The 27,146-nt window shown below is 49.0% G+C and overlaps 2 protein-coding genes across 2 annotated transcripts in view; both read right to left on the bottom strand.

The window, feature by feature from the left end:
• RABGAP1 (RAB GTPase activating protein 1) overlaps window positions 1-27,146 on the bottom strand; it is a 66,412-nt gene that overhangs the window by 20,208 nt on the left and 19,058 nt on the right. Inside the window, exons 10-14 of the mRNA XM_081967603.1 lie at window positions 26,240-26,409; window positions 24,825-24,999; window positions 24,213-24,306; window positions 22,704-22,854; window positions 2,660-2,773 (exon numbers count right to left, since the gene is read on the bottom strand). Coding sequence (XP_081823729.1) covers window positions 2,660-2,773; window positions 22,704-22,854; window positions 24,213-24,306; window positions 24,825-24,999; window positions 26,240-26,409 — 704 coding nt within the window. The remainder of the gene's footprint in view (window positions 1-2,659; window positions 2,774-22,703; window positions 22,855-24,212; window positions 24,307-24,824; window positions 25,000-26,239; window positions 26,410-27,146) is intronic.
• Window positions 11,637-14,199, bottom strand: GPR21 (G protein-coupled receptor 21). The gene has a single exon (XM_081967737.1). It carries the CDS (start codon window positions 13,902-13,904, stop codon window positions 12,831-12,833), a length of 1,074 nt encoding a protein of 357 aa, XP_081823863.1. The 5' UTR covers window positions 13,905-14,199; the 3' UTR covers window positions 11,637-12,830.

The following is a 27,146-nucleotide window of genomic DNA, read 5'->3' as shown; positions in this document are numbered from 1 at the left end:
TCCATTGTTCCTTGTCTGGCCTTTGGAGAATAGCTTGACCCCCTCCTCTCTCTCTGGGGCAGCCCCTCAAATATTGGAAGATGCTATCCTGTCTCCCTGGTCCTTCTCATCACTAGACTAGCCAGGCCCAGTTCCTGCAACCGTTCATCGTATGTTTGAGCCTCCAGTCCTCTATAATCATCCTGGTTGCTCTTCTCTGCGCTCTTTCTACAGTCTCAATATCCTTTACAGATTAACAGTGTCGGAAGGAACCTCGTAGGTCATCTAGTCCAACCCCCTGCTCAAGCAGGAGACCCTACACCATTTCTGACAGATGGCAGTCCAGTCTCTTCTTGAAAGCCTCCAGTGAGGAAGCTCCCACAACATCTGAAGGCAACTTCTGTTGATGGTTAGGAAATTCTTCCTTGTTTCCAGGTTGAATCTCTCCTTGATCCATTTCCATCCATTATTCCTTGTCTGACCTTCAGGTGCTTTGGACAATAGCTTGACCCCCCTCCTCTCTGTGGCAGCCCCTCGAGTATTGGAAAGCTGCTCTCCTGTCTCCCCTGGTCCTTCTCTTCCCTAGACCAGTTCCTGCAACTCTTCATCGTGTGTTTTAGCCTCCAGGCCCTTGATCATCTTAGATAGATTCAGTTTAACAGAGTTGGAAGGGGCCTTGTAGTGCATCTAGTCCAGCCCCCACCCCCAGCTCCTCAAATATTGGAAGATGCTCTCCTGTCTCCCCTGGTCCTTCTCTTCCCTAGACTAGCCATGCCCAGTTCCTGCAGCCGTTCATCATATGTTTGAGCCTCCGGTCCCCTCATCATCCTGGTTGCTCTTCTCTACACTCTTTCTAGAGTCTCAACCTCTTTGTTTATAGCGTGGAAACCAAAACTGGATGCAGTACACTAGGTGTGGCCTTACTAAGGCTTTATAGAGTGTTATTAGTACCTCCCTTGATCTTGATTGTATCCCTCTCTTAGGATTCTGTTGGCTTTATTGGCGGCCGCCGCACACGGCTGGCTCTTACTGAACTGGTTGTCCACTAAGACTCCAACCTCTGACTGGACTCAGCGATCGAAAGAGTCTCGGGAGCCAAGCTCTTATAAGTCAGAATTTTAGCCTTTGCCAAGGAAAGACGGTGGGCATCGCCGCCTGCCCACGGGTGCTCTTTAAGCCTCTCTCGCCACACTGATGCCCTTTGGGGAACCCAAAACTCTGCCACCGTCTTCAAAGACCAAGCGAAACCTTTGATTGGCATATGCCGGCTAGGGCTCTCATCTCCTTTTTGACAAGGTGCTTCGGAGGGGGCCAGGAAGAGGAGCCCCCCACCCACCCACCCCGCCCGCCCAGAGAAGGGAGAAGAGGCAGTTTGGAAAGGCCAAATTCAAAGAGGGGAAGCGATCAAAAGAGAAGCCAGTTGGCTTCCTACCTGCTAATTAGCTCCCCCTGCTAATTATCTCCGGCATTCTGATCCGCCAGCCTCTACCTTATAATGCAAATGAAGGACTGTGCGTTTTATCTCTGGGGGCGGAAGGGAGGGGGGGGGGCATTGCTTTCTTTCTGGATCCTCTCTGGCCCAAAGGAAGCGTCCGCCAGCGGATCACAGTTCTATCCTGGAAGCCCTGGGTCAGGGGTCAGCAAGCTGCGGCCCTGGGGCCGCATGTGGGCTCTTTCATCCTTCTGCTGTGGCTCCCTTTTGCAGGTTGGCCCCGCAGTTGATAGAGCTTTCGGTTAGGACAGGTAGAGGGAGAAGGACGCCATGCTAGGAGGAGACTCTATGGTGGGGGAACCGGACGTCTGGTCAGCAGAGGAAAAAGGATGCCATGCTAGGAGGAGACTTTATGGTGGGGGCACCGGACTTCCGGTCAGGGGGGGCTTCCAATTAGGGCCTTTGTGGCTCTTTAAGGCTGCTGACCCTGGGTCAAGGCTGGCTGGGGGTTCTGGGTACTGCAGTCCCAGGAAGGCGCCAGACGGAGACACCAGGGGCAGCTCCCACTTTTTCCACTCCTGTTCCCACTGGGCTAGTCCTGAATCCTGGCCGAGAGACATAAGTGCTCCATTTCCCCTGTTGTGGCCGGCCAGCTGGTGGCAGACTAGGACAGTGAGGAGGCTGGGGAGGAACACGGGCCAGTCCTGGAGTCTGGGGAAGGCTCTGAGGAGGGCTCTGTGTCGGAGGCAGAGAGGGGGCCGGGGCCGTCTGACAGTTATCAGCTGCCTTCGGAATCAGACATCAGTGAGGCAGAAGAACAGCTGGAGCCTGTTCCCAGTGTACGCATGCACAGAGCTGCCAGACGAAGGGAACGGCTAAGGAACAGGGGTCGAATTGGGAGGAAGGCCACAGGTGGGCGATGAATGGCCCCTCCCAGAGGAAATAAAAGAGGAGCGAAAGGGGAGGGGAGTTTGCAGGAGGCCATGAGTTCAATTCATTAGGGAGAAGATTCCTTCCCTGACTTCTTGCCAAGGAATTGCTGCTACAGCGTGGAGTTTAGAAGATATCGGCCTGGCAGCTCTCCAAGCCTGATCAAGGTCCGTAGCTGTGAAATCTCACGAAAGTCTTTGCTGGGGAGGAATTCCCTTGAACCTAAATAAAAGGGGTTTTATCGGGGACGAGGAGTCGGGTTCGTGATCTTGGGAGACCTCAGTCAGAACGCCCCAAATGGTTGGAAACGGTGGGTACCTTGCATATTTTGTAGAGCGAATCCTGCCCATCTCCTCCGGTGTCTTTGAAGTAGTCGTGGGCAGGGAAGGTCCGGTTGATGTCCCGAGTGATGGCGCTGTCCTGGGGAGACTCCTGCAAAGCCGAGAGGAAGAAGGAACAACGGAATAACAACTTAGAATAGAACAGAGTTGGGAGGGACCTTGGAGGCCTTCTAGTCCAGCCCCCTGGTCAAGCAGGACCTAGACCATTTCAGACAAAAGATTCTCCAATCTCTCCTTTAAAACCTCCAGCGTTGGAGCATTCACAACTTCTAGTGGCAAGCTGTTCCACTGGTTAATTGTCCTCACTGTTAGGAAGCTTCTCCCTTAATTCCAGGTTGCTTCCCTCCTCGATGAGTTTCCACCCTGGGGGAAAAGTCTATTCTATGGGATCTGTGGAGAAGGGAATTAGGGTCAATATGCTAAATCTGTAAATCGCTTAGAGAGGGCTGTGAAGCTGTGTGTAAGTCTGTGTATAATATCTAAGAGAATAAAAATAAAAATAAACTTTTTTTTTTTAAAAAAAAATAAAAGCTTAAAATAAAAAAAAAAGGAGCCGGGAGAGAAATTCCGAAGGCTTAAAATTGACTCTTGCAAACCGAACTTCCTTCATTGGTGAGTCTCGAACTGCTTAGCGGCCGAGGACGGCGTCTCCCCTCGGGAACCGTCGCTCTGCTTCTCAGCTCCTGGGAGCGGGGGGGGGGGCAGATTGAACCCCCCCTCTCCAATGCAGTGGGAAGGGGTCCCTCCCCGCCCGAACGAGGCACCCCCTCCCCCCAAAAAAACCTCACTGGGAATGGGTTGTTCTTTTTTTCTTCTGCAGGGTCAACATCTGGAACTGTGACCAGGGGACGGAGGCGGCTTCTACCGGCGTGCAGAGAAAAAGGCCAAGCAGACCCGCCCGTGTGGGGTGAAAAAATTCGGACCGCCTACCCAATCAAAGGCCAACCTTCGGAGTGGCAGGAGACCAGGATGAAAAGGGCGAGTAAGAAAGTTGAAATGCCAGCTCTTAACGGGGCATTTTTTGATGGTTGGCAGTGGTCTTAGGAACGGGCATTGATGCTACACACACACACACAAAACACACACACACACACACAAACGCACAAATATGTTCTGGAACATGTTGTTTAATGGCAAGAGAAAGTGACCGGAAAGGAGAAACTTTTAAAACAAAATAAATAGCCAGCTGGGATTCAATTGTACAAACAAGCCCAGCTCAACCATTGTGTGAATAGGAATCCTATTTTTGTAGCCGGCTGGGAGAATCGTCCCTGCCAGACTAGCTCAGGTTTCCGGGACTGAAGAAAAGAAGGAAAGAAAGGGAAAGGAGAGGGGAGGGGAGGGCAGGACAGGGCAAGGGGGAGGGGAAAGGGAAGGGGAGGAATGGAATGGGAAGGATAAGAATAAAGAAAAGGAAAGACTAAAGGAAAAGTAAGGAAGGGAATGGAAAGGAAAGAGAGAGGAGGAGAATATATAAAATATATTAGGTGTGGATTAGGTAAGAAAGGAAGGGGAAGAGAAGGGAAGGAATGGAGTGGCATGGAAAGAATAAAGGAAAGGAAAGAATAAAGAAAAAGGAAAAGGACAGGGAAGAACAAAAAGGAAGGGAACGATAGGGAAGGAACGGGGAAAGTATCTCAGAAACACTCTTTTGGGGCGATCCTGGATGGAAAAGAGACAGGGCGGAAGAGAGAGGGAAGGAGAGAGAGCACCAGTGGAGGCTTGCTGGGAGAATGGATGAAGCCAGCAGGACCAAATGTAACCTGCTGGGGAGGGGAAGGAAAACCAGAGCTTTTCAGCAGGAATTGGACACTTTTGCAATAAGAAGGAGATCGGTCAATTGCCTCTTGGGAAAAAAATCACCTCTGGGACACACCATGACCTGGATGGCTGAAAATCTCTACAGACTTTTAGCTACACAATTTGGGATGGACACCCTTGGGATGGGGTGGGAGGAGGAATGGATTTCCAGAGGGAAAAAATTGCAGACTACAAGAACCATTTGCACCAATCAGTTGACCCTGAGGACACAGAGAAACCCCCAAGTGGCCTCAACGACCCTCTCAAAGGATGCAAAGGACCAGCTGTCTGCAAGGAGCATCAATCCTTCCATTCCCCACCATCATCCAGTCAGAGCTGAAGAAGCTTCTGGGATGAGAAGCAAACTGTCTTCAAAGAAGACACAAATAAACCCCCAAGTGGCCTCAACGACCCTCTAAAAGGATGCAAAGGACCAGCTGTCTGCAATCCTTCCATTCCCCACCATCACCCAGTCAGAGCTGAAGAAGCTTCTGGGATGAGAAGTGAAACCTCTTCAAAAGGAAAATAAACCCGTTGCCTCCTGAAAAAAAGCACCTTTGGGAAAAACCACCGCCTCGGATGACGGAGAATCTCTACAGAGAATCTCTTAGTGATTTCCTTCCGGTTGGGACTTGAGAGATTTCATCCCCAGACCTTCCCTCCTGAGCCTTAAGGAGCCCACGCAAGGAAATTTAGTATTCTTTTAAGACATGGAATTATGGGTGGTTCAAGGGACGGCTGAGCTTGCCGATCAGAAAAGTCGGCGGTTCGAATCCCCAGCGCCGCGTAACGGAGCGAGCTCCCGTGACTTTGTCTCAGTTTCTGTCAACCGAGCAGTTGGAAAGCACGTAAAAAACGCAAGTAGAAAAATGGGGACCACCTTTGGTGGGAAGGGAACAGCGTTCCGTGCGCCTTCGACGTTGAGTCACGCCGGCCGCATGACCACGGAGACGTCTTCGGACAGCGCTGGCTCTTCGGCTTTGAAACGGAGAGGAGCAGCGCCCCCTAGAGTCGGGAACGACTGGCACATTACGTGCTTATGGGATTAAGTCACCCTGGAAAAAACAAGACTGTCTACCCCTTCACCCCCGTGCCCGCCTGGATCCAGCCAACAAAAATCAGAGCAGGTGTGGGAAGGGCCCAGCCCAGTGTTGGGAACAATAAAGTTACAATAAGCCATTGTTTCAGGCCAAATATGGCAATAAACCCCGTTCTAAAAATAAGAGGAAATCCCCAAGTGATGCCAGCTTTTTCAGCTGCGCTCCGGTCTTTTTACAGCTCAAGTTTCCCACAAGAAAAATCCCGAAAGAGACGCCCGGTGAAAAATCCCTCCTGCCTCCCAGGCGGAAGGCCGAAGGCAGCTGAGGAAGGAAAAAAAGGGGTACTGTACCCCCAAGGCAGTGTGAAGTGGTAGGGGGCAGTCTCTTTATGAGTGCAGGAGGTTTGGGGGTGTGAGAAAAGTAGATGGTCAGAAAGATCGATGAGGTATGTGACGGTCACTCTATAAAGGCAGATAAAGGCAAAGGTTCCCCACGGACATCTGTGCCAGTCGTTCTCGACTCTAGGGGGCACTGCTCATCTCCATTTCAAAGCCGAAGAGCCAGCGCTGTCCGAAGACGTCTCCATGGTCACGTGGCTGGCATGACTCAACGCCGAAGGCGCACGGAACACTGTTCCCTTCCCACCAAAGGTGGTTCCTATTTTTCTCCTTGCATTTTTTACCTGCTTTCGAACTGCTAGGTTGGCAGAAGCTGGGACGAGTCACGGGAGCTCACTCCGTTACGCGGCACTAGGGATTCGAACCGCCGAACCTTTCTGATGGACATGCTCAGCATCTTAGCTACTGAGCCACCGTGTCCTGCCATCCTTTTTTCCCCGCTGAGGGCCTGAAGCCTTTTTGGACTTAAGGATGGAGTATCTGAGGAGTATCTGAGTAATATCGGCGCTTCTCCGTGGTGAGGAAAGGCTGCCGTGAAAACCTGCAGGGATTGGGAAAGGATGGAAAAGGGAAGAAGGGAACTTATGGAGGCTTTTTTAAAGTTGTCCCTCCTCAGGTGAATGCAGACGTTTCATTACCTAACCAAGTAACATCATCAGGGCTAGAAGGGAGTGGGGATTGGGAGGAGGAGGAGGAGGAGGAGGAGGAGGAGGAGGAGGAGGAGGAGGAGGAGGAGGAGGAGGAGGAGGAGGAGGAGGAAAATAAGGACCATAAGCTCTCTGAGCTTGCTGATTTTCTTGCAGACGTTTCATTACCAAACTAGGTAACATCATCAGTGTTAGAAGGGAGGGAATGGGAGGAGGAGGAGGAGGAGAATGACCGTGGGGTCCTTGATACTGTCTTAGCTTGGTTGTTTTCCTGCAGACGTTTCAGGACCCAAACTAGGGAACGTCATCAGTTCTAGAAGGGAGAGAGAACAAACCCCACTCCCTTCTAGCACTGATGATGTTACCTAGTTGGGTCGCGAAACGTCTGCAAGAAAACCAAGCTCACACAGCACCGAGGATCCCACAGTCGTCATTGTCCTCCTCCTCCTCCTCCCAATCACACTCCCTCTAGCAGTGATGATATTACTTAGTTGGGCAATGAAACGTCTGCAGGAAACCCGCCCAAGCTCAGAGAGCTTCAAGGACCCCACTGTCTTCCTCCTCCTCCCACGGATGATGTTACTTAGTTGGGTCATGAAACGTCTGCAAGAAACCCCCCAAGCTCAGAGAGCACTAAGGACCCCTCCTCTTGTCCCCGAGCTACATATATTCTCCTTGATTGGTAAATACCCTTTCCCCCCTCCCCCCCCCCCACTTGTGACCCAAACTGAGAGACGGAGCAAAATGTCCCGGGGACGGTATTGCACAGGCTAACCAGAGGAAGGACCGAGAGCCCTGGAGGCATTTCGCACTCCAGACGTCCCTGCCAAGCAAAACACACACGAGTCCTTTTGGGGACAAAGCGCCAGGATCTTTTCCTGCCAGTAAGAATGGGGTGGCATTTCATAGAAATCTCCAGGGAGGGCTGGGGTGGGAGGAAAACACAAGAGTTTTTGTTTTTACGACGGAAACCTCTCAAGTCCTGGGAAGTTGGGACTCATGAGAGGACGGCAAAAATCGACCACACGCCGTTATTGTCCCCAGAACCTGTGTGTCTCCATTTCCATTTAAACAAGTCTTCCTTTTCTTTCTATTTTTTTTCTTTCTCTTTTTAAACTTGTCGTTTTAAAAGCCAGCCCTAGAAGTTCTCCTTGCAAAGCAAACTTTTAGCCTCCCCTCTAACTCCGTCTTCCCCCCCCTTCCCTCGACCCACCCCATCGGCGGGCCGGCCACTGAGATCTCGCTAGGTCTGGGGGAGTGGGGGTTGAAACAGATCCCGAGTGCAAAAAAGGACGGGTGTTTTCATGACTTGCTTCCCGACAAGTGTTTTAAAATCCCAGGACGGGCTTGTCCATATTTGTCGTGCTCGGACGCGCGAGCTCTTGCGTTGGCATTTTGGGTGGGCAGACATTTGGCATGGCTGCGAAGACCTTTCAGAAATACATAATGGCCAGGTTCATATACCTTCTTAAGGAAAGGTAAAGCTTCCCCTCGCACAGGTGTGTTAGTCGTTCCCGACTCTAGGGGGCGGTGCTCATCTCCGTTTCCGAAGCCGGAGAGCCAGCGCTGTCCGAAGACGTCTCCGTGGTCATGTGGCCGGCAACTCCCGAAGCCACAAGGAGCGCTGTTCCCTTCCCACCAAAGGTGGTTCCTATTTTTCTACTTGCATTTTTGACGTGCTTTCGAACTGCTAGGTTGGCAGAAGCTGGGACAAGGAGCTCACTCCATTACGCGGCGCTAGGGATTCGAACCGCTGAACTGCCGGCCTTTCTGATCGACAAGCTCAGTCGCTGAGCCCCCGCGTCCCTATAAAGGCAGGAATTGGGTTGATTTTTACTGCTCTGGGGCCCTTTCAGTTGTTAGCAAGACCGGAAAGCGATTTCTCCCTGGGAAATAAAAAAACCAGCACGATGGATGGCTTCCCCTCCGTTATCTGTCCAGAAAAATAAGCGCTGCCTTATTTATTTTCCCTGCAATTAGATAAACTTAGATTTTTTTTCCCCACTTCTTTTTAAAGGCTGGATATTGTAGCTGTCATGACAGGTAGAAAACAGCGCATCCGGAAGGTTCTTTTACATAACTAAATACGGCTGGCTTTAAATTATGCACCAAGGCATGTGGTTCTAACCGAGGCTTCCCGAGAGCCTGAAGCAAACTCAAAAAATATCCCTTTTATTAATTTCCTGGGGATTCTGCTCATTCAGAGCCAGCAATGTTTTTCAAAGGAGGATTTACGGTCACAGACCTTATCTGGCTTGGAGAGCTACCAGGCCGAGATCTGCAAAACTTGGCAAGGAGCCTCAGAGAGTCACGAACCAATTAACCGAACTAATGGCCTCCTGCAAACTCCACTCCCCTTCCGCTCCTCTTTTATTTCCTCTGGGAGGGGCCGTTCATCCTCCACCTGTGGCCTTACTCCCAAGTTGACCCTTGTTCACCTCCAGCAAAATCTTTCCAGGGAGGATTTACAGTCACAGACCTTATCTGGCTTGGAGGGCTGCCAGGCCGATCTCTGCAAAACTTGGCAAGGAGCCTCCGAGAGTCACGAACCAATGAAGCGAAGTAATTGTCTCCTGCAAACTCCACTCCCCTTTCTCCCCTCTTTTATTCCCTCTGGGAGGGAATATCGTCCACCTGTGGCCTTACTCCCAAGTCAACCCTTGTTCGCCCAGGATCTGTTTCAAAAAGACCCCCAGAACCTAGCGAGATCTCACTGGCCGGCTCACAGATGGGGTGGATTATGGAGGGGGGGGGGAGATGGAGAAAGAGGGGGGGCTAAAAGTTTGCTTGCAAGTAGAACTTCCAGGGCTGGTCTTTAAAATGGCAAGTTTAAAAAGAAAGAAAGAAAGAAAGAAAGAAAGAAAGAAAGAAAGAAAGAAAGAAAGAAAGAAAGAAAGAAAGAAAGAAAGAAAGAAAGAAAGAAAGAAAGAAAGAAAGAAAGAAAGAAAGAAAGAAAGAAAGAAAGAAAGAAAGAAAGAAAGAAAGAAAGAAAGAAAGAAAGAAAGAAAGAAAGAAAGAAAGAAAGAAAGAAAAGGAAGACTTGTTTAAATGGAAATCCCCAGTTTGGTCCCCCTGCATCCTACTTCTAACCATGGGCCAGGCAAAAAGCCATCCTTGGGGCGTGGGAACTGATTCCCCCTGCCGCCACTGGTATTCGCAGGTAGACTGCTCCTGTTCCTTGCTGTTCCATATAACCTTATGGACTAGCAGCCACAGATAGCTTTGCCTTCCCCGCGGGAGTTTTCTCAGCTGTAGCCAGGTTGTTACTGCATCTGGCAAGTCTCATCCAGACACGGCAGACCCAATCTCTCTGAGCCAGAATTGGGCCAGTTTCTCTGCAGATCAGGGGTTCCAAACGCAATTTCAATAGGGGCAATTTGAACCTTGTCTAAACCAAGTTAGTGGCCTTTTAGGCTTCCTCCGCAGGGGTGGAGTTCACTTTTTTGAGTAAAATAAGAATTATATATTGGTAGCTCAGGGGCTAAGACATGGAGCTCGTCGATTGGAAAAGTCAGCCGTTCGGCGGTTCGAATCCCTAGGGCCGCGTAACGGAGCGAGCTCCCGTGACTTGTCCCAGCTTCTGCCAACCTAGCAGTTCGAAAGCACGTCAATAAATGCAAGTAGAAAAATAGGGACCCCCTTTGGTGGGAAGGGAACAGTGTTCCTTGCGGCTTCGGGAGTTGAGTCATGCCGGCCACATGACCACGGAGACGTCTTCGGACAGCGCTGGCTCTTTGGCTTTGAAACGGAGACGAGCACCGCCCCCTAGAGTCGGGAACGAGTAGCACAGATGTGCGAGGGGAACCTTTCACCTTTTAAGAATTATATGTCACAGGATTTTAGAGATGCTTAGGTGGCGCATGGCCCAAAAAGGGTTGGGAACCCCTGCTCTAGATCAAAAGTGCATATTTTGCAGGGATAGATAACTACACATCAATGTAGTCTGCATACCAAAAACATATTTTTTTCACCCCAATGCAGGCAGCGCTTGAGACGTATCCCACTAGAATGTAAATCCGGTTGAATACCTTTCTTAAAACGGACAGGTGAGGTACACACAAACACAAACACACCCTTTTGCATTTCACCATGGTCAAAATTGAGAAGCGTTTTCAACAGATTTCAAACTTCCGGGATTTGAACTATGATCCCAACCTAGCCTTAAGTTTAACCTTAGACTGTCTCCCGTGGACCTCACCCCATTCCTAAGAGGTCTGTAAGGGGAGGTGCATAAGCCCACCAACCTGCCTACCGTCCCTGCCCCCCATTTATTCGGATCCGTTTCATGTGTTTGTAATCATGTTTATACTGCAACCTGTTATCTTACACATGCTTGACAAATAATACAAAGATATAAACAAATAAAATTAAAACATCTCCTAAACTTGGCTTTTCCCAAAGTTCTTTCTTTCCCTATCAAAAAGCAACCATGGGATAGATAGATGGATGGATGGATGGATGGATGGATGGATAGATAGATAGATGATAGATAGATAGATAGATAGATAGATAGATAGATAGATAGAGGTAGATAGGTAGGTAGGTAGGTAGGTAGGTAGGTAGGTAGATAGATAGATAGATGATAGATAGATAGATAGATAATACACACACACATATATACGTGTGTGTGTGTGTGTGTATATGCCCATATTTAGGCATACCAGGGGTTGTAACACACATACATACATACATACATACATACATACGCTGGTTTTGTTGTATTCGGGTCTTTTCCCATGTAGGATTGAGTATATATATCTCGTGTAGGATATAGATATAGATATAGATAGATATATAGATATAGATATAGAGAGAGAATGAGAAAGAGAGAATGAGAGAATGAGAGAGAGCGAGAATGACAGAATGAGAGAGAGAGAATGAGATAGAGAGAAAGAGAGAATGATAGAGCGAGAATGACAGAATGAGAGAGAATGAGAGAGAGAGAGAATGAGATAGAGAGCGAGAGAATGAGAGTGAGAATGACAGAATGAGAGAGAATAGAGAGAGAGAATGAGAGAGAGAAAGAGAGAATGAGAGTGAGAATGACAGAATGAGAGAGAGAATGAGAGAGAATGAGAGAGAGAGAGAGCAAGAGAGAATGAGAGAGAGAGAATGACAGAATGAGAGAGAGAATGAGAGAGAGAGAATGAGAGAGCGCGAGAATGACAGAATGAGAGAGAGAATGAGAGAGAGACAGAGAGAGACAGAGAAAACTGTTTTGAGAAACTTCCTCAAACCAAGCCAACCCGTCCCAAGGAACAGATGACTCCGTGCCCAAGAGGCTGCCTACAAAATCCGAAAACAAGGAAAGGACAAAATAAATATATATATTTCCCCTCCCTCCACTGGCTTAAATAAATAAACAAACAGGGGGAGTGGGGGGAGAGAGACAGAGAGAGAGAGAGAGAGAGGAAAGGAAACACTTTTTATTCATTTGCTAATTTTGCTCTGCTCCAAAAGTCATTCCTTTTAACTACACAGACATTTCGATTTTCTTTCTTTTCTCTCTTTTTTTTAAGAAAAATGCAAATACGGTACTTTTAAATCACAAATGGACAACCTGGTGAAACAGAGGGCAGGGGTGGGGTGGGGGAGCCCCAAAAGGGATCGGGAGGGGGAAGGGGAGGGGGGGGAGAAGGAATAACCACGGTTTATAAAAAAGCCTAAGAGGAGAAAAAAGGGAACACTCTCGGCACATTGGAATTATTGGCTACGGACGGCGTGGGGAGTGGGTGTGGGTGGGTGGGAGGGAGAGAGAGAGAGAGAGTTGGGGCAATAGGGTGGGGGGGTGAAGGGGAACAATCGTTATTTGGACCCATAAGATTTCGAAACATACTTTGGCATATGCACAAAACAAATCGGAAGGATACACTAGTCAAACCACACTCCTGCACGGAGACAAAAGAGCACAAGTTCCCCAAACATCGGAGGGGCCAAGAGGCGAGGAAGAACTGGAGGGGGGGGGGGGTCTTTTAGCCGGAGACCATCCATTGAGTCACTCCAGGGAAGAGGCCCTCCCTCTTTTCCTCCCCCCCACCCCCAATCCCGGTCAAAGGAGAGCGCCGGCGAACGCAGGCGAGCCAGTGCTGGTGGGAATCCTCGGTCCTTCGGAGATACGGCAGCGGTATGTCGGGAGAGGGGGACGTAGGTCTCGCTCCCTGTCTCTTTCTTTTTGCACATCTGGATGTCCTGAGTTCGGGCATGGTGTGTGTGTGTGTGTGTGTGTGTGTGTGAGGGGGGGGGAAAGAAAGCCCCCTCCCCCGTCAGACGTGACACCCGTTGGAAGGTCTTTTGCTGCGGGAAGCGGAGGAGTCCTTTCCCGCCCGCTGCCGGGCGCAAGGCCTGCAAAGGGCACTCGAGAGGTGCTTCAACCCTTTCTGAAAGACACTGTTGGACAAGCTGTAGATGACACAGTTGCAGAAGCTATTGCTGATGGCCAGCCAGGTGGTCAGGAAGGCAGCCAGGCGGTTGTGGTACACCGAGGAACTCTCCAGCAAGAAGTAGATGATGTAAGGGAGCCAGAGGATGTAAAAGACGCTGGTGATACGCAGGAGGACCATGGCGTAGCGCTTGTCGGGGCACGGCTGCCCCTCGGCGGCCTCCCCTTCCTGGGAGCTGAAGCGCACCCGTCTCTCGTTGATCTCCCGGGTATGCTGCTGGCAAATCCGGAAGATGCTGAAGTAGGTGAAGCATACCACCAAAGCAGCCGGGGCGTACAGCATAACCACGATGAAGAGGGTGAAGACGGCCCGAGTGTCCCAGAAGTCGGCGCACCACTGGAAGATGTCCCCATGGTAGCCAGGCTTCCCCCACTCAAAGAACGCCGGCAGGAAGACGGCGCCCGAGTAGAGCCAGAGCAGAAGGATGCAGCTCCGCAGACGGCAGGGGGTGACCAGCGTGCTGTAGGTGAGGGGCTTGGTGATGGCGATGTAGCGGTCCAGGCTGATGCAAGCCAGCGAGGTCATGGAGACGCTCTTCAGCACCGAGACCACATAGCCGAAGACTTTGCAGACCAGCGACTCGGGCAGGAAGGTCAGCGGGCGGTGCAGGAGGGAGAGGGAGGGCACCAGGCAGCTCACCCCCACCAGCAGGTCGGCGTAGGCCATGGTCTGGATGAAGTAGCTGGTGGTGTGCTGGTTGAGCAGCGGCGCGCAGTGGAAGACGAAGATGACCACCAGGTTGCCCGAGATGATGAGGACGGTGAGGAAGACGATGATGATCACCTCCAGCAGGCAGACGTCCAGGCTGTCCGGGTAGCCGGCCGCCAGCAGGCAAAAGGGCCTCCCGCCGCTGTCCCCCGTGCTCCCATTGCCGGGGCCGTCCAGGGAGGCGTTCATCTTGCACTGGCGCCCAGGGGCCCCTCACACCGGCGGCCGCTGCCCGGCTGCTGCACCCGCTGTCATTGCGGCAGCTCCTGTGCGCGCGACGGCAGCGGTGGCTGCTCCTCGGGAAAAGGCGAGGAGGAGTGTGGCGGCCACCTGGGCATTGTCCGCAATGCTCCCTCTTGGCTCGTTGGAGCTGCTGCCGACGGCAGCCACCGCCCCCTCCTCCAGCTGGGCTGGCTGGCTGGCTGCCGCTGGGGAGAGGGGGGGCAGCAGAAGTGCGCTGCTGCTGGGCTGCTCTCCGGCTGGAAGAAGAGGAGGCTGGCTGGAGGGTTTCAGGGGGGGGGGAGGGAGAGGGAGGGGAGGAAGGCCAGTGGAGCCACGTGGAGGCGGTTCCTGCTGGAAGGCGAGGGAGGAAGAAAGAAGGGGCGTTTTACAGCATCCCTCCCTTCCTTCCCGGATGCGCCAGGCAGCTTCCCCGCCCCCAACACTGCAGGAGAGGGGGAGAGGAGAAGGGGGCCAGCTGCCCACCAGCTTCCCAGGATCTGGAGAAGGGATGCTCTGGAGGATGGCCCCCTCCTCCTCCTCCTCCTCCTTCTCCTCCTCCTCCACCACCGCCTACCTGCCGCTGCTCCGAGGAGGACAAAGGCAAGCTCTCGCAGCCAGCTAGCCAGCCAGGCAGGAGACAATGTGTGTCTGCCTAGGGTGCCCGCCCGGCAAGAGGCAGGCAGCTGCCCACTGCAGGTCCAGAAGGGGAGGGAAAAAAAAGCCAGCGCAGCCCAGGGATGGTGGTTCTCTCCACCCAGCTGGCTCTGCAGATTCGGAGGGGGGGGGAGAGAATGCGTGCGCCTGCGTGTGCCGGGGGGGGGGGGGGCTCCTCCTGCGCGCTTGCTTGCTCTCCTCTACACTGCCAAGCCCACCTCCCTGCAGAAAGTTTCTCTCGGCGTGGGGAGTGGAAGGGGGAGCTTCGGCCAAACTCCCCCGCCCACCTGCCCCTGCCTCTCAGCTCTGCCCACACCGGCAGTGAGGGATCTCAAACAGCCCAAGAAAACAGCCTGGTCCTCCAGATGAAGGGGAAGGATGCCAAGCCCTCCCTCCCCCCTAAGTATCATCCCCTCGGGAGGGCTGCTGAGAGAGGGACCCTCCCTCATTCTCCCTGACGCATTTTGGCAGACGCCTCAGCCAGAGGGGAATCCCGTAGAGCTGACCCTTCCCCCCTCCCCAAAAAGGGGGAACGTCAAAAAAGCATGGCACTCCCTCCGCCCCCAGGACATCAGCGCCCATCCTTGTGACCGAGATCCACCAGAGTATCCCTTGCAGAAGTTTTGACAAACTGAAATCCGGATGGAGTCTGTGTGACCGGGGGCCTGATCCAAACACTTGATCCAGGTGTTAATTATGACCTTTAAAGCGCTCCATGGCTTAGGCCCAGGGTACCTGCGAGACCACCTACTGCCACCAGTAGCCTCCCATCGTCCAGTACGATCCCACAGAGTTGGCCTCCTCAGGGTGCCGTCGGCCAGGCAGTGTCGACTGGCGACCCCCGGGGGGAGAGCCTTCTCTGTGGGAGCGCCTTCCCTCTGGAATGAGCTGCCCCCGGAGGTTCGCATAATCCCCGACCTCCGGTCCTTCCGACGCGCCCTAAAAAGTTGGCTTTTCCAGCAAGCCAGCCTTGGCCTGAATAAAATAAATGATTAATTTTAATTGTTCATTTTAATTTAATTTCTAAATCTCATTGTCAATGTCTATTAGGGTTTTTTGGATATTCTATTTAATCTTTCTTTCAACTTTTGGAATATGTGCTTTTATGTTGTACGCCGCCCTGAATCCTTTGGGAGAATGGCGGCATATAAATCCAATAAACCTAAACCTAAAGGTGGCTTGACAGAAGTAAGCCAGAATCCTGCTCTTTTGACATTGTCTTCTAGGGTCCCTTGCTTGAGCAGGGGGCTGGACTAGAAGACCTCCAAGGTCCCTTCCAGCTCTATCCTGATTGATTGAATGAGGGAAGCCTCTGGATTAAAAACCAGGCCTTCAGCTGCGCTTCCAAATCTCTTTAACCCCTCTTCCTCTTCTATCTATCTATCATCTATCTATCTATCTATCTATCTATCTATCTATCTATCTATCTATCTATCTATCATCTATCTATCTATCTATCATCTATCTATCTATCATCTATCTATCATCTATCAATCTATCAAATCTATCTATCTATCATCTATCTACCTATCTATCTATCTATCTATCTATCATCTATCTATCTAATCTTATCTATCTAATCTTATCTATCATCTGTCATCTATCTATCTAATCTTATCTATCTAATCTTATCTACCTACCTATCTATCTAATCTTATCTACCTACCTATCTATCTAATCTTATCTATCTACCTATAATCAATCTATCTATCTATCTATCTATCTATCTATCTATCTATCATCTATCTATCTATCTGTCTATCAGTCATCTATCTATCTAATCTTATCTATCTAATCTTATCTACCTACCTATCTATCTAATCTTATCTATCAATCTATCAATCTATCATCTATCTATCTATCTATCTATCTATCATCTATCTATCTATCTATCTATCTATCATCATCATCATCATTATCTATCTATCTATCATCTATCTATCTATCTATCTATCTATCTATCTATCTATCTTCTATCATCCATCTATCTATCTATCTATCTATCTATCTATCTATCTATCTATCTATCTATCATCTATCATCATCTATCTATCATCTATCTATCTATCATGTATGTATGTATGTATGTATGTATGTATGTATGTATCATCTATCTATCTATCTATCATCTATCTATCTATCTATCTATCTTCTATCATCCATCTATCTATCTATCTATCTATCTATCTATCATCTATCTATCTATCTATCATCTATCTATCATCTATCTATCTATCATCTATCTATCTATCTATCTATCTATCTATCTATCTATCTATCTATCTATCTATCATCTATCATCATCATCTACCTATCTCGGCTTCCCAGGAGAAAGTCTCCCCTTTGAATAGTGAGCAAGATGATCTCAGGATTCAAACTCAGATTTCAGGGCATCTGAGAAGAGAGGGAGGGAGGGAAGGAGGCCTAGCTGGACATCAGGAAGGCTCCTTTGAAGCTGCCCAGGTGATTCCTCAGCCGTGGAAGAGATGGCTCCTTCCGAGCATCTCCCCTCCATCTTGCTCCTTTGGTTACCATAGAAACTGGCTCTTTCTCTTTTCCTTCCTTGAAAGAAACTCGGGGATCCGAAGAGCCGGGAAGGCAAGCTTCATTTTTCTGCAGCTTTTCGGCTCACGAAATCCTCCCGCGCCTTCTTCAACCGGACGCGAGCGAGCAAACCGCCTCGAATCGAGTTTCCCACCCCCAAAAATAAATCGATTTCACGGGGAATTCCAGAACGAGCAGCGCGGGACTGACGACTCAAGGACGTCCTCCGGAAAACTGCGCAGAGAAAGTCTCTTTCCCCCCCCCCCAAAAAAATATATGAATATCCCCTCTCCCATTTTGTCCGGCGTGAAGGAGACACGTTTTCTAGCTGATGGGGCCGTCTTTGGGGTTTGGTGCTAGTGCCATTTGAGGTCCACGCACCTGAGCCAGGTGCTGAGAAATGTGTGAATGTTTAGGAAGGAAGGAACAAGGATGCTGGGAGGAGCGAATCAGACCAGGCTTAAAAATCACTGTTTGAAAGATGCGTTTTTAGTTTGTGTGTGTTTGTGTGCACATTTTTTTCCCTTCGTGTCAGAAAAAGACAGGTGATTCAGAGCGAGACGGAGAAGGGAGTGATCCAGCCATTCATCAATTTGATTGATCAGAACAGAGGTGGAAGGGATCTTGGAGGTCTTCTAGTCCAGCCCCCTGCTCAAGCAGGAGACTCTAGGCCATTTCTGATGAGTGACTGTCCAGACTTCAAAATCTCCCATGATGGAAGCGCTCACAACTTCTTGTGGCAAGCTGGTTCATTGTTAGGAACCTCCTCCTTCATTCCAGGTTGCTTCTCTCCTCGATTAGTTTCCATCCATTGCTTCTTCTCCTGCCTTCTGGGCTGCTTTGGGAGAATAATTTGACCCCTTCCTCTTCTTTCTGACAGCTTCTCAAATACCGGAATCCTGCTATAATGTTCTTCTTTCCTCTATCCAAAACCCTGCAACCGTTCTTCATATGTTTTTAGCTTCCAGACCCCTAAATCGTCTTAGTTGCTCTTCTTTGCACTACCCCCCCTACCCCGCCCCAAAGCCTCAATATTTTTGTTGAGACATTAGATCTACCTACACTGTAGAGCCCCCCCCAGGTTTTATGGAAAGATCTCTCTCTCTCCTGCCTCTCCTTACAGCAGGGACGTCCGTCCTTCCAAAAATCGAGGAAGCCAAAATGGTCGAATCGTTTTTACAAGCATTTGAATCCCAGCATCCCGTGTCCACGATGGATGTCAGTCAAAAGATGACTGCCAAAGTCTCCGATCCAAGCTTAGGCGAGGCTGAGCCTTCTTGGACGAAAGTTGGAGCTCTCGTGGCCTCTTCCCTCGCAGCTCCAACAGTGATCCACAAAGGTTCTTCTCTCAACTGGAGGAAAGCACCCACAGCTTCTGGAGGCAAGCATCTCCACTGCTTAACAGTCCTCGCTGCCTAGGAATTTCTCCTTAATTCCAGGTTGCTTCTCTCCTTAACGGATAAACAGAGTTAGAAGGGACCCTGTAGGTCATGTAGTCCAACCCCCTGCTCAAGCAGCTGACCCTACACCATTTCTGACAGATGTCAGTCCAGGCTCTTCTTGAAAGCCTCCAGGGATGAAGATCCCACAACTTCTGTTCCACGGGTTGATTGCTCTCATTGTCAGGAAATTCCTTCTTATTTCCAGGTTGAATCTCTCCTTGGTCAGTTTCCATCCATTATTCCTTGTCTGGCCTTCGGGTGCTTTGGAAAATAGCTTGACCTCTTCCTCTCTGGGGCAGCCCCTCAAATATTGGAAGACTGCTATCCTGTCTCCCCTGGTCCTTCTCTTCGCTAGACCAGCCATGCCCAGTTCCTGCAACCGTTCTTCATGTTTTAGTCTCCAGATCTTTGATCACCTTAGATAGATTCAGTTTAACAGAGTTGGAAGGGACCTTCTAGGTCATCTAGTCCAACCCCCAGCCCCAGCTCCTCAAATATTGGAAAGGTGCTATTCTGTCTCCCCTGGTCCTTCTCTTGCCTAGACCAGTTCCTGCAACCATTCATTGTATGTTTTATCCTCCAGTCCCCTCATCATCCTGGTTGCTCTTCTCTGTGCTCTTTCTAGAGTCTCAACCTCTTTTTTATAGTGTGGTGACTATTGGTCTATTGGTCTTCCAATATTGGAAGAATATTGGAAGACTGCTCTCATGTCACCCCTAGTCCTTCTTTTCACTAGAGTAGACATACCCAGTTCCTGCAACCGCTCTTCATAGGTTTTAGCCTCCGGTCCCCTCATCATCATCATCTCCTTTTATGACCCCATAATCCCTTCCGGGCTGAGTTTGGGCCACTGAATGGAACTGAGTGTTTAGTGGCCGGATGCCCTTCCTGTCACCAATGCAGGGTTTTGGAAGGCTGCTGTTAGGGATGTAACCCCAGGCTTGGCTTGCCAATGTATATAAGCTATGATTATGTTACTGTTACTTTAAATGTTAGAGAAATGCAATTGGTTTGTTACCTCAAGCAGCTATAAGAGGGAGCCAGAATGGCTGTTAGCTCTCTCTCTGTTTTGTTAGAACCTGGTTGGTGTATACGGAGGTATTGTGGTTTGCTATACTTTGTGGGTTAGACTGACTATTTGATAACTGAATTACTGAACTGTTTATGACTTGGACTGTTAACCGGACTCTGAATACTTCTATATTTCTACATAGTAAACTACTACATTTTTATACTATTCAGTGTCTCTGTATGCTGGTTTGTGCGTGTTATTCCATATCACTCTCATTACGCTTCTCTGCATACTCGCTCTCCTAACGGGGAGCTTAATTACTTAACACCTGCTATCCTGTCTCCCCTGGTCCTTCTCTTCCCTAGACTAGCCAGGCCCAGTTCCTGCAACCGTTCATCATATGTTTTAGCCTCCAGTTCTCTAATCATCCCGGTTGCTCTTCTCTGCACTCTTTCTAGAGTCTCAACCTTTATAGGGTGACCAAAACATGGATGCAGTACTCTAGGTGGCCTCTGGAGAGCGTGTGAAGGTGTGGCTCCCCCCCCCCCCTTTTTCTTAGACTTGTAAACTGGTTAAATGGGGGGGGGGGGGAAATCAGGAGGAAAGGCAACACCAGCTTGGGTTCAATCTCAGAGCCGGTGCGAAGCTGCTTCAGGATTCCTGTGAGGTGCACAGTGTCGTTTGTCCACGGAGCAACTGCGGAGAAAAATGCTGGATGGGGCTTGGAGCAAAGAACAGCTGTTAGGACCAAGGCGTCTTTCCGCACAAAGGCCCCTCTGTCGAGGGGGCAATGGGGAAGGACGGCTTTCCAGACAAGAAGCACCCTCCCAGTGGAAGTTACAGGAGTGCTCCACTTAAGGGAAAGCTTCCCCTTGCACATATGTGCCAGTCGTTCCCGACTCTAGGGGGCGGTGCTCATCTCTGTTTCAAAGCCGAAGAGCCAGTGCTGTCCGAAGACGTCTCCGTGGTCATGTGGATGGCATTTCTCAACGCCGAAGGTGCATGGAACGCTGTTCCCTTCCCACCAAAGGTGGTTCCTGTTTTTCTACTTGCATTTTTTTACCTGCTTTCGAACTGCTCGGTTGGCAGAAGCTGGGACAAGTCACGGGAGCTCACTCCGTTAGGCGGCGCTGGGGATTCGAACCGCTGAACTACCGGCCTTTCTGATCGACAAGCTGAGCGTCTGAGTCACTGAGCCACCTTCTGCTCCACTTACAATTCATTTAATGACCATTCAAAGCTACAACGGCACCACAAAAGGCGACTTACGACCGTTTGGCCACACTTAACGACCACCGTTGCAGCATTCCCCAGGGTCACGGGATCCAAATTCAAATGCTTGGCCACTAGCTCGTATTTATGACGGCTTCAGTGTCCTGGGGTGGGGGGTATGTCACACCATCCCTTTTTGCAACCTTCCTGAGAAGCAAAGTTAGTGGTCTCCGTGGCCACGTGGCCGGCATGACTCAACGCCGAAGGCGCACGGAAGGCTGCTCCCTTCCCACCAAAGGTGGTACCTATTTTTCTACTTGCATTTTTTACCTCCTTTCGAACTGCTCGGATGGCAGGAGCTGGGAGAAGTCAACGGGAGCTCCGTTACGCGGGAGCTCCGTTACGCGGGAGCTCCGTTACGCGGCGCTGGGGATTCGAACCGCCAAGCTTTCTGATTGACAAGCTCAGCATCTTAACCCCTGAACCATCGTCCCTTGTGCTCCACTTTCAAGAGTTCATTTCGTGACCATTCAAAGCTACAACAGCCCCGCAAAAGGCGACTTACGTCCGGTTTTCCACACTTAACGACCACCGTTGCAGCATTCCCCAGGGTCACGGGATCCAAATTCAAACGCTTGGCCACTGGCTCGTATTTATGACGGCAGCAGTGTCCTGGGGGGGTGGGGCATGTCACACAATCCCCTTTTGCGACCTTCTTGAGAAGCAAAGTGAATGGGGAAGCCAGATTCACTTACCGTATTTTTCGGACTATAAGACGCACCGGAGTATAAGACGCACCACGATTTCGAAGAGGTGATTTTGTTTTACAAAAAGGTTTTTGCACTCTGCAGGCTTCCCAAACCCTCTGAATGGCTCGGGGTTTTTTTGGAAAAAAAAAAGGGGGGGCATGCGGAGCTTTGGGAGGCTTTTAGAGTGCTCCTGGGGGCTGGGGGGGGGGGAAACGGGCAAATAACGTCCCAATTTTTTGCAAAAAAGTAAAATAAAAGGGCATGCAGAGGCTTTGGGAGACTTGCAGAGTGCTCATGGAACTGGAGGGGCAAAAATGAGCAAAAGGGGCATGCTTTTTTCCTTGTTTTTACCCTCCCCAGACCCCCAGGAGCACTTTGCAAGCCCCCCAAAGCCTCTGTACATCCATTTTTTGCAAAGGTGGCGGGTTTTCAGGAGGCCAAAAATGCTGCATTCAGTGTATATGACACCCCTAGATTTTTTTTTAATTAAAAAAGTTTTATACAAACAAATTTTCCCCCTTTTAACCCCCCCACCATACAATGTAAATCTCATACAGATGCTATGCCCCCTCCCCCCACCCCCCCAAAAAAAATTCTCATTCAAATATTATACTAAATACTTTACCCCCTCCCCTCCCCCATCTTAAAATAAATTACTCATTCACATATTATACCCCCTCACCTCCCAACAGACATAATATAAGTTTCTCTTAAAGTAACAATGGCCCATTAATCCCATCTTCTAAGATAATTGAACATATAAATCATAATATAAATTTCTCTTAAAATAACAATATTTCATTTAATCCCATCTTCTAGTTTAATTATGCATATATATTACCCCACCCTCCCACCCTAACCCACCCCCACCTCCCACACCCCTAGATTTTCACCCTCTTTTTCGGAGGGAAAAGGTGCGTCTTATACTCCGAAAAATACAGCAATTGAAATTCTGCCTTAAAATGCCTCCAAAATTGTATTCCAGTTGTCCCAGGACGGGCCTCCTTATTATTCGTATTTATAGACCGCCCCTTCTCCCGAAAGGGACTCCTTGCTCGCTATGTCTTCAAGCGGGTCCCAGAATCCCACCAACCCGAGAAGCCCACCCAAAGGCATCTTCAGCCAAGCGTCTCCGTCCGGAAGCCAAACTCACCTTGGTGATGAGTATCCGGTATTTCTCCACCAGAAAATCGTTGTTGTGACATCCTGCCAGAAGCTGCCACACCTCTCCCCGGAGGGCTTCGGGAACGCCACTCCTCACCAAGGCAGACAAGGGTTTGGGCCGCACGCTCAGGTTCAAGTGCCTGGAAAGGGAGGGAGGGTGCATGAGCTCAGCTAGGGGCTTGGCACACGCCGGGGCAGGAGGGGGCAAGTTCCTTCTTGCCTCAACCGATCAGAAGCAGAATGGAATAGAGCTGGAAGGGGCCGTGGAGGTCTTCTAGTCCAGCCCCCCTGCTCAAGCAGGAGAATGTATACTATGTAAGTAAGTAAGTAAGTAAGTAAATAAGTAAGTAAGTAAGTAAGGAAAGAAGGAAGGAAGTTGGAAGGGACCTCGGAGGTCTTCTAGTCCAGCCCCCCTGCTCAAGCAGCAGAATGTATACCATTTCAGGAGGGAGGGAGGAAGGAAGTTGGAAGGGACCTTGGAGGTCTTCTAGGCCAGCCCCCCTGCTCAAGCAGGAAAATGTATACCATTTAAGGAAGGAAGGAAGGAAGGAAGGAAGGAAGGAAGGAAGGAAGGAAGGAAGGAAGGAAGGAAGGGACCTTGGAGGTCTTCTAGTCCAGCCCCCCTGCTCAAGCAGGAGAATGTATACCATTTCAGGAGGGAGGGAGGGAGGGAGGGAGGGAGGGAAGGAAGGAAGGAAGGAAGGAAGGAAGGAAGGAAGGAAGGAAGGAAGGAAAGAAAGAAAGAAAGAAAGAAAGAAGGAAAGAAGGGACCTTGGAGGTCTTCTAGTCCAGCCTCCCTGCTCAAGCAGGAGAATGTATACCATTTCAGGATGGATGGATGGATGGACGGAAGGGAGGGAGGGAGGGAGGGAGGGAGGGAGGGAGGGAGGGAGGGAGGAAGGAAGGAAGGAAGGAAGGAAGGAAGGAAGGAAGGAAGGAAGGAAGGAAGGAAAATGCAGAATAGAATAGGAATAGAAGAGAATACAATAGAGAAAAACGAAGAATAAGAATAGGAGAAAAATGCAGAATAGAATAGAATAGAATAGAGAATAGAAGAAAAGAGAATAAAATAGGAGAGAAGAGGAAAAATGCAGAATAGAACAGAGAAAAATGCAGAATAGAATAGAATAGAATAGAGAAAAATGAAGAACAGAATAGGAATAGAATAGAGAATAGAAGAAAAGAGAATAAAATAGAAGAGAAGAGAAAAATGCAGAATAGAATAGAATAGAGAAAAATGAAGAATAGAATAGAATAGAGAAAAATGCAGAATAGAATAGAATAAAATAGGAGAAAAATGCAGAATAGAACAGAGAAAAATGCAGAATAGAATAGAATAGAACAGAATTCTTTATTGGCCAAGTGTAATTGGACACACAAGGAATTTGCCAATTGTCTTGGCCTACTGGGGACTTGGCCTCCATGCCCCTCTTCTCCTGACTGGATAATCTGAACCAGGACAATTCCCAAACATGGACGCAGGAGGCCGAGTGCTTACCACTTGGAAAGTAGGTCTCCCCACGTCTCCAGTATCTTCTCTGCACACTCTTTAGAGACGTCCCCGGAGCCACTGAGCAGAGGCTCATCGTTATCTGCAAAAGACGAGGAGAGGCTCAGGGAAGGGCGAAAAGCACAAGCCACCAAAACCCCACCCCACAGCGGGGAGACACTCTTCCACGGGCCCACGGTCAGGTCTCCCATCTTTGGCTTGCCGCCTCGCTGGCATCTGTTCTGACCGAGGCTTCCCGAGAGCCTGAAACAAACTCCTGGTCCCGACAAAAACCCCTTTTATTAATTTACTGTGAATTCCAGGACTGTTTTTACCTCCGGAGTCCGGGGGAGGCCGTTTTTGCCCTCCCGGAGGCTCAATAAAAGCCTCCGGAGCCTGAGGAAGGCAAAAAATGGACCTCCCAGAAGTTCCAGAAGTCCAGAAACGGGCCCGTTTCCAGCCTTCGGAGCCCAGGGGAGGCTTTTTTCGCCCTCCCGGAGGCTCGACAAAAACCTCCGGAAAACCTCTGCGTAGGCCACACCCCCTGGCCACGCCCACCCAGCAACCGAGCAGAGAGCTGGTTGCTAACCTTTTTCAATCCCACCCCTGAGTCGACCTTACCTTCCTCTTCATCATCCTCGGGAGGGGAGGGGATCATAGAGCCTTGGGAGCCGGACTGGGGGAGTCGGATGGCGGGGCTGGCCGTGGTTTTCCGCCTCTCCCTTTGGGATTCGCTCTCCAGACACACCACTTCGTAGAGAGTGTCGGTGCTGGTCTTTCGGTCCTTCTGCTTGATCTGAACGACACAAGACACCCATCGGATCGGTCCGTTCCCGAATTTCCGGTTTGCGCGTATCCTATTCTGTTTGGAATTTTGCTCTATTCTATTCTGCATTTTTCTCCTATTCTATTCTATTCAATTCTATTCTTCATTTTTCTCTATTCTATTCTATTCTATTCTATATTTTTCTCTATTCTATTCCTATTCTATTTTATTCTGCATTTTTCTCCTATTCTTTTCTGTTCTCTTCTCTTCTATTTTTCTATTCTCTTCTATTTTTCTATTCTCTATTCTATTCTATTCTATTCTATTCTGCATTTTTCTCTATTCTATTCTGTTCTGTTCTATTCTTCTATTCTATTCTATTCTCTATTCTATTCTGCATTTTTCTCTATTCTATTCTGTTCTATTCTATTCTCTATTCTATTCTGCATTTTTCTCCTATTCTGTTCTGTTCTATTCTTCTATTCTATTCTATTCTATTCTTTATTCTATTCTGCATTTTTCTCCTATTCTGTTCTGTTCTATTCTTCTATTCTATTCTATTCTATTCTATTCTCTATTCTATTCTGCATTTTTCTCTATTCTATTCTGTTCTGTTCTATTCTATTCTTCTCTTCTATTCTCTCTTCTATTCTCTATTCTATTCTATTCTGCATTTTTCTCTATTCTATTCCTATTCTATTTTATTCTGCATTTTTCTCCTATTCTATTCTATTCTATTCTGCATTTTTCTCCTATTCTGTTCTGTTCTGTTCTATTCTTCTATTCTATTCTATTCTCTATTCTATTCTGCATTTTTCTCTATTCTATTCCTATTCTATTCTATTCTGCATTTTTCTCCTATTCTGTTCTGTTCTATTCTATTCTTCTATTCTATTCTATTCTCTATTCTATTCTCTATTCTATTCTGCATTTTTCTCTATTCTATTCCTATTCTATTCTATTCTGCATTTTTCTCCTATTCTATTCTATTCACCTGGGGAGGGCGAAAAATGGGTGCACCATGCCATCGTGTGGCTAAAGTGGGGCGAGGGCGGGGGTCACGCGCGCATGGGCGGGGGTCACGCGCGCATGGGCGGGGGGCGTCATGTGCTTGCACGGGGGAGGGCGCATAGAATTATGGGTGTGTGCATGAGCACGCATGACCCTCCCACGCTCCCCCCAATTTTGTCACGCAATGGCAAAAAGGTTAGCCATCGCTGGGATAGGATTTAGGGTGGGAGGAGGGGAGGGAGGGGCTCAGCGTTCTCACCTGCTTCAATTTTAGGAAGAAGTTTTCCGTCGAGCTTCTCTTGCTGAAGGGCCAGTAGAGCCTCTCGTTCGGGGGACAGACGCGGACTTTGCTCTCCAGGAGGAAGCGGACGGGCTCCTGCACCTCCGTAATCACCAAATCCACCGCTGTGGTCAGGAAGAGCACCTTGTCTGCAGAGGAGGAGGAGGAGGAAGAGAAGGGCAAAACCTAATGGTCAGAGAATGGACTGCAGCTGTAAAATGAAATGTCAGGGTTCCAAATAGCACCGCAAAATTAAATCAGAGTCCGAGGCAAAGTATTCCTCGAAGTTCTAATTTATTAAGAGAGACATGTTGGTACAATCTGTGGAAAACCCGAACCTGAAAGCTTCCTGGTTTTCCCCACCCAGTTGAAAGCTCAAGATCTTGCCCCCCCACCACCACCCACAAGTCCATCCTATGGTCCATTCTCCCACTGCCATGCTGGCAGCTTCCACCCATCCAGTTCCGGTCAGGTGCAGAGACAAAGGATGACCTTGGCTTTCTAGAAAGAATGTTGTTATGGCCACCTATCATCTAACTCCATACAATCCCCCTTCCCATTTCCCCACCATAGAAAATGCATAGTAGAAAAAATAGAAAATGTGGCCTGAGATCCACAAGAAATCTGCATGCCTGAAATGTGTTAACTGTTAATGATATGTAGCTAACTAAGATGTGAGGAAATTATTATTAATATTATGAACTGTGGATAATTAATTAAGTTAAATGTTTATTATATCAAAATTGAATTTGAGGATGTATGCTACCTGTAGTAAAAATAGAATAACGGATGGAAAAATGAAATGATAGATTTGGTTTAACTTTGAAGGGGCAAATAATGAAATTGTTTATGCATTAAGAAGAAAGTAAGTTGAAGATGAAAAATA

The sequence above is a fragment of the Natrix helvetica genome (genome assembly GCF_964273705.1).
Source record: "Natrix helvetica genome assembly, chromosome: 15".
NCBI classification, from domain to species: domain Eukaryota; kingdom Metazoa; phylum Chordata; class Lepidosauria; order Squamata; family Natricidae; genus Natrix; species Natrix helvetica.
This window is presented reverse-complemented; position numbering and strand designations above follow the sequence as displayed.